The sequence below is a fragment of the Podarcis pityusensis genome, assembly GCF_964106645.2.
Source record: "Podarcis pityusensis genome assembly, chromosome: 7".
NCBI classification, from domain to species: domain Eukaryota; kingdom Metazoa; phylum Chordata; class Lepidosauria; order Squamata; family Lacertidae; genus Podarcis; species Podarcis pityusensis.
In genome coordinates, this window is record NC_138031.1 from 1,654,392 (window position 1) to 1,674,441 (window position 20,050).

Sequence of the window (20,050 nt, forward strand, 5' to 3'; positions counted from 1 at the left end):
TTTGACCATTTTGGTTGCCCTCCTCTGGACACGTTCCAGTTTGTCAGTGTCCTTCTTGAACTGTGGTGCCCAGAACTGGACACAGTACTCCAGGTGAGGTCTGACCAGAGCAGAATACAGTGGCACTATTACTTCCCTTGATCTAGATGCTATACTCCTATTGATGCAGCCCAGAATTGCATTGGCTTTTTTAGCTGCCGCGTCACACTGTTGGCTCATGTCAAGTTTGTGGTCAACCAAGACTCCTAGATCCTTTTCACATGTACTGCTCTCAAGCCAGGTGTCACCCATCTTGTATTTGTGCCTCTCATTTTTTTTGCCCAAGTGCAATACTTCACATTTCTCCCTGTTAAACTTAACACAACCCAATTCACTCCAAACCTGTGCCAAAGTCTTATAGTTGTTTTGTGGTGTGAACACCATGTTTTGTAGGTTCCTACCCCCAAACCAGTGGATACTCAAACCAGGGGTATTCTCATTAACTCATTAACTCATTAACCAGGGGTATTCTCATTAACAAACCCCAGAAATTGGGATCCCCTGTGCCAATGTTTCTTAGCCAATGAATTGATTTTAGAATGTATATCAATTTATTGATTGTGATTTTATGTAAACTGTGTTACTTTTACTGTTGTTAGCCGCTCTGAGCCCGGCTTCGGCTGGGGAGGGTGGGATATAAATAAAATTTTATTATTATTACAATTTTGTAACCCTCAACTTGCCTGCTATTTCATCTGCTTCAAATGGCAGCTTCCCCCCCCCCCCCCGAATCCTCATCATAGAATCAGAATTGTAGAGTTGGCAGGAATCCCGGGTCATCTAGTCCAACCCCCATACATATATGGGGTTCACAAGATCTATATACAATTGAAAAGGTTTTTCTAAGCCTCCTGCCCCCAAACCAGCTCTGGACATCAGGAGCTCTTGTCTGTCTCGGGTCAGGAGGCATTGAGCCGGTCTTGAAACCTCCAGCGTCACCGAGGGGTTAATGCAGCCCCACAGGTTTTGGGGCCGACACCCACAAAATCGAGGCAGAGGACGGAAGCAGGGGGGCATGTTCACTTTATTGTCCTGGCCAGCGTTCAGGAGAAGCAGGAGGGAGAGGGGTCCCTGGGGGGGGGGGAGGCAGGAAGAAAGTCCAGCAGCTCCCCTTTGGTCCAAGTTCCTGAACCCAAAGGAGAAAGTGAGGCAACACGCCTCTTCCTGGCTAGCTGACGGTTTGCACGGGGGCCGCCGATGTGGTGCTGTTGTTCGGACATTGTTGGCCCTAGTGGTCACAGAATCAAAGAACTGCAGAGCCGGAAGGGACCTCAGAGGTCATTTAGTCCAACCCGCAGCAAGGCAGGAATCTGAAGCACCTGCTTTTCATGCAGAACGCCCCAGGTCCAAACCCGAAAGCCACCTCCGGGTAGACCTGAAAGAGAGTCGTGCCTGAAACCTCAGTGCAAGCAATACTGAGCTATGCAGATCGAGGCTCCCCCGACTCACAAGAAGACAGTGTTCCTAGTGGTCAGAGCCGTAAGCCAACTGCACCTGCAGGGAACCCTGTGTGCTGTCCCTTTGCTGCAGCTCCTTCCAAGCTCGAATAAATAGAAATCAGGGGGGTGGCACCCCCAGAGTTGTGCAGCAGAGGGAGGACGTAAGGGGAGCCCACCGGATCAGGCCAACGGCCCGTCTGGTCCAACATCCTGTTCTCGCAGCAGCTGGAAAAATGCCCGCGGGAAACCTGCAAATAGGATTCGAACACAGAACCAACGGCTAGTAGCCATCAATAGCCTTTTCCTCCTCCACGAATTTGTCCAATCCTCTTTTGACACCATCACTGGGGCAGGGAGTTCCACAGTTTAATGATGTGCTGCGTAAAGTTAGCTCATAAGTAGCTTGAGACAGACGGATGCCAACAACAGCTCGTGAAAACAGGAAGAAGTCCTCGTCAGGTGACCCCAAGAGTTGGTTCCCACTGCGATGGATCGGGACCCTTGCTCCCTGCCCAAAGCATGCAGTGAAATCTCCCTTTCAGGTCGCCATCAGCAAGAGCGATTAAATGGAGACTGGACTGAATTAAGTCATTCTGAAGGTCTGCAAAAGAGGGTTGGGGTTTTTTTGGGGTGCCGAGATGGGGGGGATGTATGCATTCAGACACGCACGTCGAGATCCATGCTTGCTGGGTCAGGGAGTGGTGGGCTGAGTCAGTGGCCCAACTCAGAGCCAGGTCCACCTCGCTCTACTAAGAGATGGTCAGAGAGGGCCACCCACCTCATTTCACCATGGCTGCTCCCCAAAACTGTTGGAGAGAAAGAGGGGGAGACTGGTTACACCTCCTCCGGGTTGCAACAGAGCATCCACGCAGCACAGAACCTCCGGAGCGGGACCATCAAGGGATGAGGAGCAGGGAGGGCTACACTGCAGGGTCGTTGTGGATATGGCAAGCATCCAAAGCAGGGAAGAGCGCAAAGGACAATGGCATTGCAAAGCAGGGCTGGCTGGCTGAACGACAATCCTAAAGCAGCCTTGCTCCACCTGGAGCCCTCCAGCTCTTTTTGGGATGTGGCCCCCATCAGCCCCAAAGGGCCACATCCCAAAAAGAGCTGGAAGGCACCAGGTGGAGGAAGGCTGTCCCAAAGTCAATGCAGGGCTTGTCTATGTCATCCCAACCCCTTCTAAGCTTTGTAGAAGCTGGTGCTCAGATAAGGGGGGACAGAGGGACGCTTTTTGGCTCTCCGGCCCGGCCTGCTTGGGAGAAGTCTCCTCTGCTGAAGAGGGGGTCCGCGCCCCCCGTCATTGCGCTGGCTCCGAGTCCTCCTCTTCCTGACAGGGTCGAGGGCAGCTCAAACCTCTCGCTGGGCAGAGGAGTCGATGCGCCGGGAGGCTGGGCCCAGCTCCACTTTGCAGACGCGCTGGGCAAACTTGAGGGAGCAGACGGACTCGCCCACGTTCTTCTCCAGCGGGGAAATCTGCGGGGCAGAGAGAGGAAGGGGGAACATGAGAACATAGGAAGAGCCTCCGGTCCAGGTTCCTGTGTTATGATACGATATCTTTATTGTCATTGTCCCATACACAACAACGAAATTGAAAAATCTACATCAGACATTCAAAAACCCACAAGCCTACTATCCCAACCTGGTTAGCCCCCTAAAAACTCTGAGACCCCATTTTTAAATACAATATATTCCCATAGAGACTCCTTATACTGCATTTAAACCCAAAATTGCATCTGGGTAGAAACTGTTTCTCAGGCGGCTAGTCCTAGTCTTTATCACCCTGGACCTTCTTCCAGATGCAGAAGCTGAAAGAGATCATTTCCGGAGTGCGCACTATCCTGCGCTATCTCTGCAGCTTTCTTATGGCACCTGGAAGTGTAGATTTGATCCAAGGTGGGAAGAGGGCACCCAATTATTCTCTCTGCAAAAAAGGGAATGTAAAACTCTGCTAAGTTATAGAACTTGCTACGGCAAGCTAGGAAGGATGTTAATAAACAATATATCTGAGAATCCTCTGGAAAAACAATCTCTCAAAGGACCTGTTGATGGCATTTTACCATTGTACTGTTGAGAGTGTATTAACTTATGGTCTGTGCGTGTGGTTTGGGAGCTGCACGGTCAGGGAAAAACCAATGCTATCCAGGGTTGTAAGGACCGCGGAGAGAATAATGGAGTAGTCTCTATGGGAGTATATTGTATTCAATTATGGGGTATCAGAGTTTTTAGGGGGCTAACCAGGTTGGGATAGCAGGGATAGCAGGCTTGTGAGTTTTTGAATGTCTGATGTAGATTTTTTTTCAATTTTGTTGTTCTCTATGGGACAATGACAATAAAGAGTATCATATTGTATCGTATCGCATCGCATCGCATCGTATCCTGTCCTGCCTCCCTGAACATTCCCACAAAGGTGAGTCCCCAAAGCCTGGCACTCCCTCTTGACCACTATGAGAGCAGGGTGCTGGCCTAGATCCTTCTATAAAGTATTAAAAAAGGTTTACTCACACATCATTCCGTTCACAATTGAATCCCCGAAGGCAGACTTAGCTTAGAAAAGTAACATACACCTGGAAACTATCTCATAAGGAGACAGTCCCTTTGTCCTCTCTTGGCCAAGAGAGCATCTTTGGCTAAGCAGATGTTGCTTCTTTGATGCATGTAGTCAAAGAGAGAGAGAGATCTCCCATGGCTGCCAGTCCTATGCTTTTGTTACCTGCACAGGTGAGGCCACACCCACCTCTAGTCACATGCAGAGGAAGTCTGTCCCAGGCCAGAAGGAAACAGGAAGTTGACCTGTTGGCTGGACAAACATTCTTGCCCATGTGTAAACATGTTCACTCTAGGAATGTTGTACTTGACTGCTCTTGTGTTCCACATCCCACATGCCTGGCTTGGATCTTTGCCTGGACCCCCCACCCCTGCCCTGCCCTGCCCTCCTCTCTCACCTGCACCATCATGATGGTCTTGCTGCCTTTGCCCAGAGAGTCCTGCAGCAGGTAGGTGAGCTTGGAGTTGCGGAAGGGGACGTGCGCCTGCTTGGTGCGCAGTGCCTGGATCACCTCCCCCAAAGCCAGCAGGGACTTGTTGATGCTCTGAGCCTCCTTCAGACGCTCTCCTTGCGCACCAGACTTCCACACCCGCTCCGAGCCGGCCAAGTCCACCAGATTCAGTTTCCCTGCGGCAGAGGAGAATGCGTTTCCTCTTAAACACGTTCTTATAAGTTCACAGGGTGAAATAAGACGTGAAAAGAGGGACAAATAGAAAAAGGGGAAAGAAGGAAATAACGGTCTCTGTCTTTCCCCACATCCTTGCATCTCCTACCTTGGACCATAGCTGTCAACTTACAGATTTGAAAACAAGGGATCAGCAGCCTCGAAAATAAGGGATCAGCAGCCAAAATAAGGGATTTTCCCGGCGCAGGTATGTTTAACTTCTGAGCTCCTCTGAGCCAAAGGCAGAAAGCCCAGCCAGCAGCCAAACGAAGCCTGAAGCGGTGGTTCCCACAGCGCAGCAACCCAGCAAAGGGGATGCAGCAAGGAAAACCACCATCACCTCTCCACTAGGAAGCGCTGAGCAAAGGTGAGTCCCCAGGCAACGCAGCCGATTTGATCAGCACAAGGCAGGCAAGCTCCACCCGCCAGTCGTTCTTAGACTCCTTATTGGGTGAGCAACGCAGCCAAGCAACACAGTTGGAGCCTCCCTCCTCCCTGGCCGGCAGGGAGGGAGGGAGAGGAGCTGCTTCCTTTGAAACCCGGGAAATTTAAGGGACATCATCAATAAGGGACAGCAGCGGGACACAGTGGTGGGATAAGGGACTTTCCCGCCAAATAAGGGACAGTTGACAGCTATACCTTGGACAGGTGCCCCGCCGCATCCCAATTTGCTCAGCAGCCGCCAACAGGGCAGGTGGATAGATACCTGTGACTTGTCTTGCCCAGCGATGGAAAGAGGACAAGATGCCGACAAAGGCGGACTGGCAGATGGAACTACAAGGCTATGCAGAAATGGCTAGAATGACTGGGAAAATCAGAAATCAGGAGGACCAAAACTTCAGCAGAGAATGGGACGAATGCAGATTGTATTTGAAAGAACAGTCCAAACGCTTGAGATCTTTGGCAGGCCTTGAATAACTCTTGCAGCGTTATAAAGACTTTGGATACTTTGGAGGACCATAATTCAGATGAACTATAATATGCAGTTGATTAAAATATTTAAAGGACCCACGGAGGGGAGGAGTGAAGTCCTAAGATTCGGAGGAATCTTGTTTTATTTTAAAAATTTGTGTCAAGCATGTGATTTATTTTGGAAAACCAATAAAAATTATTTCCAAAAAAAAAGAAAGATACCTGTGACTTGGATGCCGCTGGCCAGCTCAGTGCCAGTGATGTTGATGGTGAGGAGGGCGTGAGAGCGGGAGCTGCGCTCGTTCATGTTGGTGGCGTACGTGGCCCGATTCCGCTTGCCCAGCGAGAGCATCTGAACAGAAGGCAAAAGGATGGAGGGTCACTTCAAGCGGGGAATTAATGTGGGAAAGTTCAGGGAGGCAGGAAAGGATATATTGTTTATTAATATCCTTCCTAACTTGTGCTAGCAAGCTCCTTTACTTAGCAGAGTTACATTCTCCTTTTTACATGTACAGTGGTACCTCGGGTTACAGACGCTTCAGGTTGCAGACTCCTCCAGCCCAGAAATAGTACAGTGGTACCTCTGGATACGAACAGGATCCGTTCCGGAGCCCTGTTTGCATCCAGAAGCAAATGCAACCAGCGCCTGCACGTGTGCGGGTCGCAATTTGCCGTCTGAGCATGCACGAGCGGCGAAACCCGGAAGTAACATGTTCCCTTACTTCCGGGGTGCCGCAGAGCACAACCCGAAAGCACTCAACCTGAAGCACATTTAACCCGAGGTATGGCCACATGACCCGGAAGCTGTACACCGGTTCCCTCGGCCAATAAAGCAAGATGAGTGCCGCAACCCCAGAGTCGGTCACGACTGGACCTAATGGTCAGGGGTCCCTTTACCTTTACGACTGTACCTTGGGTTAAGAACTTTGCTTCAGGATGAGAACAGAAATCGTGCTCCAGTGGCGCGGTGGCAGCGGGAGGCCCCATTAGCTAAAGTGGTGTCTCAGGTTAAGAACAGTTTCAGGTTAAGAACGGACCTCCGGAACAAATCAAGTTCTTAACCCAAGGTACCACTGTACAGCAGATAGCTGGCTGCAGGCTCGTGTGAGCCTATCACTATTATACAATTCTGTCTGCCTCAGACTGAATTGTACGTTCCTGGTAAGTTCCCTTTGAATCTCTCTTAAAAGAACAAAGACGACACAATCTTATTCAAATTCAATAAAAGAAGTTTACTCACATCAGTTCACAGTTGGAACCCTGAAGGCAGACTTAGTTACAAATACGTACATGTGAATCTACCCCATATGGGGGAATAATCCCAGTGCTTCTGCTAGCTGAGAGCTAGCAGAGCAGTCCTAGCTGGTCAAACGAAGAAGGAAGTCAAAAAGAGAGAGGTGTGCTGCGTGACTCGCCCTTTCGTTACCTGGACAGGTAAGGTCACGCCCACCTCTAGTCACATGCAAAAGGAAGGATGCTCCAGCCAGGAGGAACAGGAAGTTTCGACTGGCTGGACCAAACATTCCCTCGCATGTCTTCTCTAGCATTTCAAGGAATGTTGTACTTGACTGCCTCTCATGGATCACACCCCACAATTAATTCACTGGGGCAAATCCCAGTGGAAAAATAAGGCTGCCCCCTGGGACACAGAAGGCTCCCAAGCCCCCAAACACCGATGTCCAGTCCGGCTACCTTTTTGATCTGGCGAAGGCTGTCCACCTCCACGCTGGTCAGTCCTGGGACGTGCAACTGGCCACTCCCGTCCGGATTCAGCTTGACATCGAGTTTCTCATGGGGGTCCCTGGCAAGGAGGTCCCTAGAAGGAGGGAGGAAGAAGAAGATGCGCTAGCAATCCTCTCGCTAGGTACTGACAGGCCAGGGGTGTCGCTGTCTGGTGAAGACAGAGCGGAATGCATTTCTTCATTTCTTACAGGGACAAATGCAAGGTCCTACACTCAGGTAGGAAGAACCAGGTGCAGGAATAGAGGATGGGGGCTACCTGGCTTGGCAGCAGCGCTTGGGAGAAGAGGATCACAAGCGTCACGTCAGCCAATAGCGTGATGCTGCAGCAAAAACAGCTAATGCTATTCTTTTTTTTATATAAGATATTTATTAAGATTTTTTAAAATATTACAATAAAAATGAAAAAAAGAAGAAAAAATGACAAAAATACAAAATAAAAATAGTTAAAAACACACAGATTTTCCATTACTTATTTTCCTTTGACTTATTTCCCGGACCTCCTCATACCTCCCTTTTTTGTATTCCACTTCAATCTGTTGGTTCAGCAAATCCTTTAAAAGTAATAATATTACATTTTTACCTATTTATAACCCTTTTTTTCATATTCCCTTAAAGCATTACAGCTGGAAACCACTTAATTACTATCCAACATCATTCTAACATTCATTAATTTTACCAGCTAATGCTATTCTTGGCTGCCTCAACAGAGGTTGAGTGTCCAGATAACAACAACAACAACATTTTATTTATATCTCGCCTTCCCCAGCCAAAGCCGGGCTCAGAGCAGCTAACAACAATAAAAGTAACACAGCATTCTAAAATCAATTCAGAATCAAATTCATGGCAACCATTGGGCTAGAGTTCTGTGCGGATGACCAAAGGAGGGGGTCAGGCTGTGCCTTGGCCAAAGGCCTGGTGGAACAGCTCTGTCTTGCAGGCCCTGTGGAAAGATGTCAAGTCCCGCAGGGCCCTGGTCTCTTGGGACAGAGCGTTCCACCAGATCGGGGCCACGGCCGAAAAAGCCCTGCCTCTGGTTGAGGCCAGCCTAACCTCCCTGTGGCCTGGGACCTCCAAGATGTTTTTGTTTGAAGACCGTAAGTTCCTCTGTGGGGCATACCAGGAGAGGCGGTCCTGTAGGTACGAGGGTCCTAGGCCGTATAGGACTTTAAAGGTTAAAACCAGCACCTTGAACCTGATCCTGTACTCCACTGGGAGCCAGTGAACTGGTAAAGCACTGGGTGAATGTGATCCCGCAGCGAGGACCCCGTAAGGAGTCTCGCCACGGCATTCTGCACCCGCTGGAGTTTCTGGGTCAGTCTCAAGGGCAGCCCCACGTAGAGAGAGTTACAATAATCCAGTCTGGAGGTGACCATCGTGTGGATCACAGTGGCTAGGTCAGGGCGAGAGAGGTAAGGAGCCAACTGCTTATCAAGGGAAATAATAATCCCACTCTCTTCCGCCTTGGTCCGACCACACCTAGAATATTGTGTCCAGTTCTGGGCACCACAGTTAAAGAAGGATGTTGACAAGCTGGATCGCTGGCATAGCAAAGTGGTCCTCCTGCGGTGCAAAGGGTCCGTGAGTCTGGCTGTTAACCAGAAGGTTGGTGGTTCGAGCCCACCCACGGGTGGCTGTGGGCAGAATTCCTGCATTGCACGGGGTCAGACTAGAAGACCCTTGGTGTCCCTTCCAAGTCTACATTATATGATTCTCCTTTTTGTTTAATCCCCACAACAACCCTGGGAGGTAGGCGAGGCTGAGAGAAGACAGGGACTGGCCCTGCCCCCAAGTCTAACCAGTGAGAGGTACTGGCCAAATGGGGATTTGAACCTGCGTCTCTCCCAGATCCTAGTCCAATGCTCTAACCACTACACCGCACTGCTTCTCTCTCAAGGGCAGGATTCGCATTCGGGGGTGCCTCTCACCTGATCACCTCATTGTAGATCTCCACCATGCTGAGGCTGACCGAATACTTCCAGACGTCACGCTTAGCCTCCATCTCCTGATAGAGGGCTTGCAGAGCCCGCTGGTTGATCCCGGGGTTGTCGGAGACGCCCTGGAAACAGAAACACCCTGAGGGTCCCGCCTGAAACTCAGCAGGAGGGAGCATCTGCCTTGTATGCAGAAGGCTCCGGGTTCAAGTCCTAGCATCTCCAGGGGGTCTTGGGATCTCTCCAGCCTGAAACTCCACTGCTGCCAGCCAGTGTGGGAGATACTGGACTAGATTGATCAATGGTGCTAGTCAGTGCAGTGGTACTTTGGTTCCCAAATGCCGAAAACCCAGAAGTGAGTGTTTTCCAGTTTTCGAACGTTTTTCGGAAGCCGGACGTCCGATGCGGCTGTCGGCTATTGTTCCTGGGGCGCCTGCACCAATCAGAATCTGCGCCTTGGTTTTCGAACATTTCGGAAGTCAAACGGACCTCCGGAACGGATTAAGTTTGGCGCTTTTGTTTTTGCTATTTATTTTGGGTTTTTGAGGCTTTTTCGGTTAATTTGTTTTTGTGACTGTGTGGAACCCAGTTCAGCTACTGATTGATGGGTTGTGTGACTGCGGAAATGGATAAAAGGCCCCCATCCAAACAATGACTGTCATCAGTACAGGTAAGGAAAAATAATTAATTTTAACTTTTATCATCTAGAAAAACAAAAACAAAATCTACTGAAAGCCACATTTCTGATTTAATCAGCAAAACCCAAGTGGTTTGCTTTCTAGGCTGCATTTTGCATGGCCAGCGGGTGTCATGAATGCCTCCTTCCTCACTGAGTCGGGAGAAGCTCCCTTGCACACTGAAAACTTGCATTTCGATGAGAAAAATTGAGCCCAAACCTCCCCCATACGCATGGATGCAATTTGTTCTTCTTCCACGCTGGAAGCCTTTGAGCAAGCAAGCCTATAGCTACAGTCTGAAGTGGTCGTGTCCAAAAGAAGCCCTGATACTTGATTCTGCTGAAGGAGCCCCTCACCTTTGGGGAATTCCTATCCGGGGAAATTTGGTTTCAGCACTGCTATTTCTGCGATTTAAGGAAATGTAATATTGCAATAGAGGGACACGGGTGGCGCTGTGGTCTAAACCACAGAGCCTAGGGCTTGCCGATCAGAAGGTCGGCGGTTCGAATCCCCATGACAGGGTGAGCTCCCATTGCTCGGTCCCTGCTCCTGCCCACCTAGCAGTTCAAAAGCACGTCAAAGTACAAGGAGATAAATAGGTACCACTCCGGCGGGAAGGTAAACGGCGTTTCCGTGCGCTGCTCTGATTCGCCAGAAGAGGCTAAGTCATGCTGGCCACATGACCCGGAAGCTGTACGCTGGCTCCCTTGGCCAATAAAGCGAGATGAGCGCCGCAACCCCAGAGTCGTCCGTGACTGGACCTAACGGTCAGGGGTCCTTTACCTACAATATCGCGATACAGGAGCAGCTTTGCCCCCAGCAAACCATCTCTTTCCGAAGAGACCACAGAGGCAGAACTTCTGTGTGTGTCTATACAGTGGTACCTCGGGTTACATACGCTTCAGGTTACAGACTCCGCTAACCCAGAAATAGTACCTCAGGTTAAGAACTTTGCTTCAGGATGAGAACAGAAATCATGCTCAGGATGTGCGGCGGCAGCCGGAGGCCCCATTAGCTAAAGTGGTGCCTCAGGTTAAGAACAGTTTCAGGTTAAGAACGGAACTCCAGAACGAATTAAGTTCTTAACCCGAGGTACCACTATATCTGGACGGCAGCTTAAGAAAGAGATGCGCAGCCAAACTCTCCAGTTCTGTGATTCCAGGGACGTGTGCAAGTGCCCAGCAAGCCCGCCAAGTGAATTAATTCAGGCGCATTCGGTGCACGAAACCCCCTCGCTCGGGTGTGCCATGCGCGTCGGTTGCATGTGCTCCAATTCCCCCTAGGCTCATCCTACGGGCTGGGGGGTGAGCAAGCTCCTACCTCCATGGTGTAAGTCTTTCCGGACCCTGTCTGCCCGTAGGCAAAGATGCAAACGTTGTACCCATTCAGGCAGGACATGACCAGCGGCTCAATCTCCAGGAAGACCTGCAGAGGGGGCAGAGAAGGCAGAGCTGAGCGAGGGGCACCCATGCGCACGGGCACAGGCGCACCGAGGCTGTGAGGCAGAGGTCAGGAGGTGCAGTGAGGGCCGGTGAGGACGTGAGCAGCGGGTCCGTCTGTGCCGGGGGTTTTACCTGCTGCTGTGGCAACCAGGAACTCAGGCTGGCCAGCGGCTCCCTAGGTGGTACCTAGACGTTGAGGGGTCACAAAGCAGCGAGGGAGGGTCAAGCTGTGCGCCAAACCAACAGGGCGCCTGGAGCCCAGGAGAAAAAGCATCCCCTCCGACCCTGACGACGATTCCCAGAAGCGGCATCCGGGTGATGCAAAGGTGCTCCTAGCTCAACCTGCTTCCGTACCACTTACTGTATTTTTTGCTCTATAACACTCACTTTTCCCCTCCTAAAAAGTAAGAAGAAATGTGTGTGCGTCTTATGGAGCGAATGCAGGCTGCGCAGCAATTCCAGAAGCCAGAACAGCGAGAGGAACTGTGCAGCGATCCCTCTTGCTGTTCTGGCTTCTGGGATTCAGAATATTTTTTTTCTTGTTTTCCTCCTCCAAAAACTAGGTGCGTCTTACGGTCTTATAGAGCGAAAAATACTGTAATTCCCATTCCTCCTTTATAAGGAATCAGTCCATCCAACCTTCGGAACTCCCTGCCTATTGACAGCAAGCAGGCGCCTTCCCCTGGTTCTCCTCGCGTTCTGGTGTGTAATGAGAGAGGAAGGGAGGGAAGCTGCCCTCTGTCTACATTCCCCATGCCACACAGAATTTTATAAAATTCAAGCTGAAAAATCCCACACGCTGCACAGGGGAGTCGTTCCCACCCACCACCCACCTCATCAGTTTGGTGGCCCTTTTCTTTTTCTTTCTTTCTTTATTTTATTAAAGATTTTCTTGATTTACAAAAGTTTTTGCAATGTCTCTCTCTCGTATTTTTTCCCCATGTAACATTTTTACACATCAGTTTGATTCGTTGAGACATTAGGAAGAAAAGGAGGAAAGAGGTGGGGGAGAGATGGGGGGGGTCGGGTGGCTATGTTTCTGTTTTACTTAATATATGTAGGGTTTGGTGTCAGCGTTGCTGGTGCAGGTTCTCTGCTGTTCGCTTGTGTTCCTTTGGTGGTGAGTGAGGTTGGGGTTGGCCCAGGGTGTGGTTGTTCATTTGTGGTTGGCTGTGGTGGTCTTTGTTTTCGTGCGTAAGTGGGGTGGGAGGGTGTTTTGGATCAGGTTAGCCATTTTGATTTGTATGCTGTTCAGTGGCGTAGCGTGGGGGGTGCAGGGGGGGCCGGCCGCACCGGGCGCAACATCTGGGGGTTAGGGGGCGCAAATCCACGGGTTAGGGGGCGCAAATCCACGGGTTAGGGGGCGCAAATTACTTGCCTTGCCCCGGGTGCTGACAACCCACGCTACGCCACTGATGCTGTTGGTGGATTTTTGTCATTGTATTGTTGGGCTGTGCATGTGATAAAGGGGAGCCATACCAGGGTGAAGGCATCTTCTTCTATTTGTCCCCATGTCAGTTTCAGTTTATTGGTTAATTTTTCTAGTAAGCTGTTTCCCATATTATTTGGTACCATTGGCCCATGCTTACTCCTGACAGGTCTCTCCAGTGTCTGGTTATGATGTTTCTGGCTGCTGAAAGCAGGTGGGTTATGAGTTCTTTGTGGTGTAAATGGGCATTGTTGTCTTGGAAGATGTTTAGTAAGGCCAATTCTGGGGTGATTTCTAACCATACGAGAAATAAGTAAAATAACCAAGCAAGTACAGTGGTACCTCAGGATGCAAACGGGATCCGTTCCAGAGCCCCGTTCACATCCCGAACGGAACGCAAGACGCGCCTGCGCCTGCGTGGGTCGCATTTTGCTGCTTCCACGCATGCACACAACATCATTTTGAGCATCTGCGCATGCGGGAGTGGCAAAACCCGGAAGTAACGCGCTCCGTTACTTCCAGGTTGCCGCGGAGCGCAACTCGAACGCGCTCAACCCGAAGCACATTCAACTCGAGGTATGACTGGATTGGTTGCGCTTTTCTGAACCTTTTCAACATCCATTTCGATGCGAGGCAACCAGAACCGGGCAGAGTATTCCAAATGCTGTTTGGCAGTGGGACAGGTGACCTCAAAAGACAGTGGCCTCCCCTTCGTCAGAGGTCAGTTGCCGGGGAATCAGTGGTGAGTGGCCACTTGCCGGGGAATCCTTCAGCTTTGATTCATGCATCACAGGGGGTTGGACTAGATGACCCCCCGAGGTACCTTCCAACCAGGCATTTCTGGCTGCCAACAGAGCCCCCCTCTTCTGGCTGCCACTCAGCACCTCCTCACCATGCTCAACTGTGAAGGCCCTGAATCCTCACCCACCATGCCAAGCGCCCGGTCTCCACGTGCCGCTTTCTGGACCAGTGGGATGCTGAGATCCTCCTCGTTTTGAGGAGGGAGAGGCGCACGGAGCATCAGACAGAGACACGCTCCGAGGGCAGGGGGTCCTCACCTCCTCCTGTGTGGCCTGCGGCAAGAAGACCTTGTCCAGCTTAAAGATGCGCTCCTTCCCTTTGTAGGAGGCCGTGACGCAGCCGTCGTCAGCCGGGTCCGCAGCCACCGGGGTCTCCACTTCCCCTCCCTGCTGTTCATCCTTGCTCAGCGGCTTCAGGCGGCACAGAACCCGGATGTTTCCTGCGGGGAAAGGTGGGGTGTTTAGGGAACAGCAGCATCGACACCAGGGACGCGGGTGGCACTGTGGGTTAAACCACAGAGCCTAGGACTTGCCGATCAGAAGGTCAGCGGTTCGAATCCCTGCGACGGAGTGAGCTCCCGTTGCTTGGTCCCTGCTCCTGCCAACCTAGCAGTTCGAAAGCACGTCAAAGTGCAAGCTTCCCTGGCGGGAAGGTAAACGGCGTTTCCATGCACTGCTCTGGTTCGCCAGAAGCGGCTCGGTCATGCTGGCCACATAACCCCGAAGCTGTATGCCAGCTCCCTTGGCCAGTAAAGCGAGATGAGCGCCGCAACCCCAGAGTCGTCCACGGCTGGACCTAATGGTCAGGGGTCCCTTTACCATCGGCATCACCCATTTGTTTGCATGCGTCTTTCCCACCAAACTATGGCGATGGTGATGGCAGTAGCTGCAGTTCAAAAGTCCTGTCACAGTACAATCCGTTCCCGGCCCAATCCATTCGCCATTGACCCACAGCTCAATTGCGGCCGCCTCAGGGGTGAAGCGTGCAGCCAGAGTTGACCGAGTGATTGGAGAGGGCGAGAACAGCTGCCAGGGATCCACTGGATCCATATTCAGAGATCTTGTCTATTATTTTTTAAAACTGTTAAATTGCTCAGTAGCTTTGCTCTTTTTCAAAATAATAAATAAATTAGTTTTTCAGTTTTATAGTCAATTATCCAACAACCAACATAAAAACAAGATTCCCAAAAATCTCCTGAATTTCTCTCCTCCCCTTTGTGGGTCCTTTCGTTAACAATTTCCTCCTGCACTTTTTATAATAATCCAAAATCTTTTACATCTCCATTATAGCCAAAATTCACCATTAAACTACAAGTGTTATGCCAATCCTACAAGTGATTTTAGCTGTTTGCAATGGTTTTTAAGATAAATTATAAATTTCCCCCATTCCTTATTAAAATTTTGGTCTGCCCGATTTCTGATTCTTCTGGTCATTTTTGCTGTTTCGGCATAATTCATCAACTTGATCTGCCATTCTTCTCTGGTCAGGACTTTAGTCTTCTTTCCATTTCTGGGCCATTCACTTCCAACCAGCTGTGATCGCATAGATAAATAGTCTTTTCTGCTCCCTTGGGATTTCGGCACCTCAGAGATCTCAGTGGAACGGACCTCCACGGACGTGGATGGGCTCTCCTTCCCTGCTGGTTCTTAAGCAGCGGTCAGGAGTCCATCTGTCTGGGATGCTTCAGCTGAGATTCTTCAACGGCCGTTTATAAAATTATCCATGGCAAGGAGAAAGCAGATGGAGGGGGCTTCCTATGATGCTGAATGTTGGAAGATTCAGGGCACATAAAAGGAAGCGTTTCTTCAGGAAGCACAGAATTAAAATGTGGAACTCCCTGCCACAGAGGCAGTGATGGAAAATATTAGAACACATTTCAATTTGGATGAGCCAGATTGAATTGCGCTCCGTATTTTTCGCTCCATAAGACGCACCTAGTTTTTAGAGGGGGAATGCAAGAAAAAAAAATTTTTTTAAGGGAGCGCTGAGCAGAGCCCGTATGCATCCCAGGCTCTGCTCAGCGCTCCCTTTCACGAGCTGCGTGGAGCGTGGTTCTTTAAAGGGAGCATGGCGCTTGCAGGCTTTTCTGGTAGGTGGGGGAAGGGACTGATATGCTGCCCTCTGTCCCTTCCCCCACCTCCCGGAAATGCCTGCAAGAGCCGCACGCTCTTTAAAGAGCCGTGTGGAGTGTGTGTGCGGCTCTTGGGGGCTTTTCCGTGAGGTGGAAGAAGGGAGTGATGGGCTGCCCTTCTCCCTCCTCGGGGAAAACCCCCCAAGAGCCGCACACATGCTCCATGCGGCTCTTTAAAGGGAGCGCTGAACAGAGCCTCCCGCCTGCATTCGCTCCATAAGACGCACACACATTTCCCCTTACTTTTTAGAAGGGAAAAAAGTGCGTCTTATGGAGCAAAAAATACGGTATTGTCTTTAGAAACTCACATGAGTTTGCAACTAGTTTTCAGCAAAGGGGAATGTGATGCTCTGATGCGCAGAACCTGCTTGCAGGTGACAATAGGATGCTAAACTAGGTGGCCCATTGGCTTGATCCAGCCAGCCCTTCTTATGTCCTTTCCTAATGGTCCCTCGCCTTTTCCCCACGGCCGCCGCACGCTGGTTCCTCCCCCCCGCCCGCCCCCTGTGCCCTCCCCACTTGCGGCACCTTTCAGCTCCAGGAGCTGGTCGTGGTACTTCTTCCGCAGCTGGACTTCCCGCTGGCACCTTTCCTGCAGCAGACGGTTGGCGTGAGAGACTTCGCCGATGGCTGAGCACATCTGGGGGCGAGAGGAGAGAGAGGGTGGGATTTTGGTGCCAGCGAGGCCAGCGCCACACGCCGGGCCACAAAACCAGGAGGAAGAAGCAGTTGAGAGGGAATCTGAGGTTTAAAGTGGAAAACGGCTCCAGATAAGGTGCAAGGAGGGCTCAGAATGCACAGTAAAAGAAAAGGGTTGAGTCACTGTTTCAAAGACTGTAGTTAGATGACAGAAGGCGGTTGAGAAGAGGATGAAACTGCCAATATATATTTTGCCTGCATTTTTTTTTTGCCTATACAGTGGTACCTCAGGTTACATACGCTTCAGGTTACAGACTCTTCAGGTTACAGACTCTGCTAACCCAGAAATATTACCTCGGGTTAAGAACTTTGCTTCAGGATGAGAACAGAAATCGTGCTCCGGCAGCGGGAGGCCCCATTAGCTAAAGTGGTACCTCAGGTTAAGAACAGTTTCAGGTTAAGAATGGACCTCCAGAATGAATTAAGTACTTAACCTGAGGTACTACTGTATAGTATTATAAACACAAATGGGTCCATATACTTGTCTGTAAAGGAAAGCAACACACACACACACACACACACACACACACACACACACACACACATATATATATATATATATATATATATATATGGAAAAGAAGCATCAACCTGGTCTGTCAGTCTCAATCCATCGCCCCAAGCAGCTTCTGGTCCTGCTGCCCTTCTCTGCCCCATGCCGTCACGTAGACTAAAGAGGAGGGGCAGCCCAGACCCCCCCAAATACCCCTGCTTGGAGCCTCCGCTGCCACCCCTTGCCCCTGAGCCTCACCTGCTGCCGAGCCTCGTTGAGGGCTGCCTCGTAGCAGTCTGCAAAACTGCGCACCTGCCCGCGAAGGCTGCCATAGTCGGATTTCATGCCCCTGAGGAGAGGCTGGAGGGTGTCCAGGCGCTGGCGGACCCCTGGAAGGGGAAAGGAAGAGAAACATTGGCTTGCCATGTTCATAGCCTGCCCTTCCTCGAAGCAGCGTGTCGTGTTTTGAACTCACAACAACCCTACAAGGCAGACTGGCGGGCCAAGAGAGAAGGCCACACCGGGCAAAGGCATTAAAACCAGATTTCCGGCACCCAAACCCTTATCTTCCCTAGAACCTGGATGTAGTGTGAGTGATAGTGTCGTGCAGTGGTTAGAGTATCGGACAAAGGACCTGCGAGAGAAAAGAGATCAAAGTGGGGTTATTTTTGTTGTGTGCTTTGCGTTTTTCGTTTTGTAATTTGAATGCTGTGGACTGCCCCAATTTGTGAAATTTGTGAAAGATATGTGGAAGTCAGAATGAGGGAGGGAAGGAGGTTGATGCTCTTTTTGAGCAATACTTTAAGTTATGGATTTGTGTAATGAAAATGTAATGAAATATGGAAAACGCAATAAAAAGTATGTGAAAAATAAATAAATTCACTGGGTGACCTCAGACCATCACACTCTCTCAGCACAGTCTACCTCGCAGAGTTGTGAGGATTAAATGGGGAAGGGGAGAACAAAATATACCTCCCAGAGTTCATTGGAGGAACAGGTGGGATGGAAATGCAAGGAATAAATAAATCAATATAATCCTTACCCAGTTCCCCATCTCTTGCCCCAGCCCATAGTTTGAAATGGGTTTGGGGACACACACACACCCCCAGCCAAGACCTTGCTCCCCGTCCCAGCTACCTGCCAGCTGTTCTCGCAGGTGCTGGAGGTGATTCTCAGAGCACTGAGAGGCTTCCCGGATCGCCTGTTCCTTCTGCGCCTCCAATTGGTTGATCTCGCCCAGCAGTTCCCGACGCAGACCGGCAATCTCAAAATCATAGTCGGAGATCTGCCAGGGAGAGATCCCACTTGAGAATCTGGGGGTTCAGGGGACACGGTGCAAGGACCACACAGCTCAGGGGTCACAGAATTGTAGCATTGGAACAGACACCCCCCCCCCCCCGGTAGGGTTAGCTAATGCCATAGAAGACAAAATGGGAATTCAAGGTGAGCTTAGAACAGCGGTTCTCAACCTGTGGGTCCCCAGATGTTGTTGGACTACAACTCCCATCATCCCTGAGCTCTGGCCTTGCTAGCTAGGGGTGATGGGAGTTGTAGTTCAACAACATCTGGGGACCCACAGGTTGAGAAAGGCTGGCTTAGAGCATGGGTAGGCAAACTAAGGCCTGGGGGCCGGATCTGGCCCAATCGCCTTCTAAATCCGGCCCGCATACGGTCCGGGAATCAGTGTGTTTTTACATGAGTAGAATGTGTCCTTTTATTTAAAGTGCATCTCTGGGTTATTTGTGGGGCCTGCCTGGTGTTTTTACATGAGCAGAATGTGTACTTTATTTAAAATGCATCTCTGGGTTCTTTGTAAAGGTAAAGGTAAAGGGACCTGTGACCATTAGGTCCAGTCATGGCCGACTCTGGGGTTGCGGCGCTCATCTCACTTTATTGGCCAAGGGAGCCGGCATACAGCTTCCGGCTCATGTGGCCAGCATGACTGAGCCGCTTCTGGTGAACCAGAGCAGCGCACAGAAACGCCATTTACCTTCCCGCCAGAGTGGTACCTATTTATCTACTATTTATGTTATGTACTGAAGTTCTCACCCTGGGCCAGCAGGGGGATACTGTAGATAGTTATGCAAATGAAGGATCGAAAGTGACGCTCAGTGATTGGATAGTTTTAGAAAGTTGCAACAGTTGCATTGTTCTGGAGCTCTATATAAGCAGGCTGACTGAGCTCCTCAGTTCAGTTCTGTTCCAGCTTACAAATAAAGAGCTGCTTTGGAAGAATCGCCGTGTCGTCTGATATGTTCGCCCACAACCTAACACTTTTGAACTGCTAGGTTGGCAGGAGCAGGGACCGAGCAACGGGAGCTCACCCCGTCACCGGGATTTGAACCACCGGCCTTCTGATCGGCAAGTCCTAGGCTCTGTGGTTTAACCCTCAGCGCCACCTGTGTCCCCTGGGTTATTTGTAGGACATAGGAATTCGTTCATTTCCCCCCCAAAAAATATAGTCAGCCCCCCACAAGGTCTGAGGGACAGTGGACCGGCCCCCTGCTGAAAAGGTTTGCTGAACCCTGCCTTAGAAGATTGGAGAACTGGTCACAAGCTAACAAAATGAATTTCAGCTGGGACAAATGTCAAGTTCTTAGGCAGGAAGAACCAGATGCACAGATATAGGATGGGAGAACACCTGACTTACTAGTAGCACATGTGAAAAGGACCTAGGGGTCCTGGCAGACCACAAGCTGAACATGAGTCAACAGTGTGATGCAGCAGCAAAAAAAGCTAATGCTATTCTAGGCTACATCAACAGAAGTCTAGTGTCCAGATCAGGCATAGGCAAACTCGGCCCTCCAGATGTTTTGGAACTACAACTCCCATCATCCCTGACCACTGGTCCTGCTAGCTAGGGGTGATAGGAGTTGTATTCCCAAAACATCTGGAGGGCCGAGTTTGCCTATGCCTGGTCCAGATCAAGGGAAGTCATAGACCACTCTATTCCGCCTTGGTCAGACCACACTTGGAATATGGTGTCCAATTCTGGGCACCACAGTTTAAGAAGGATGTTGACAAGCTGGAAGGTGTGCAGAAGAGGGCGACGAAGGTGACCAAGGGTCTGGAAACCAAGCCTGATGAGGAACAGTTGAAGGA

The 20,050-nt window shown here is 50.4% G+C and overlaps 1 protein-coding gene across 1 annotated transcript in view; it reads right to left on the reverse strand.

Annotated features, from left to right (window-relative positions):
- Positions 1-1,269: 1,269 nt before the first annotated feature.
- The window catches only part of KIFC2 (kinesin family member C2), a 40,434-nt gene continuing 21,653 nt past the window's right edge, over positions 1,270-20,050 (reverse strand). Inside the window, exons 10-19 of the mRNA XM_081012542.1 lie at positions 18,086-18,233; positions 17,207-17,337; positions 16,285-16,396; positions 13,883-14,064; positions 11,274-11,378; positions 9,271-9,401; positions 7,295-7,418; positions 5,825-5,954; positions 4,424-4,653; positions 1,270-2,954 (exon numbers count right to left, since the gene is read on the reverse strand). Of these exons, the coding sequence (XP_080868668.1) occupies positions 2,829-2,954; positions 4,424-4,653; positions 5,825-5,954; positions 7,295-7,418; positions 9,271-9,401; positions 11,274-11,378; positions 13,883-14,064; positions 16,285-16,396; positions 17,207-17,337; positions 18,086-18,233 (1,419 nt within the window). The 3' untranslated portion in view covers positions 1,270-2,828. The remainder of the gene's footprint in view (positions 2,955-4,423; positions 4,654-5,824; positions 5,955-7,294; positions 7,419-9,270; positions 9,402-11,273; positions 11,379-13,882; positions 14,065-16,284; positions 16,397-17,206; positions 17,338-18,085; positions 18,234-20,050) is intronic.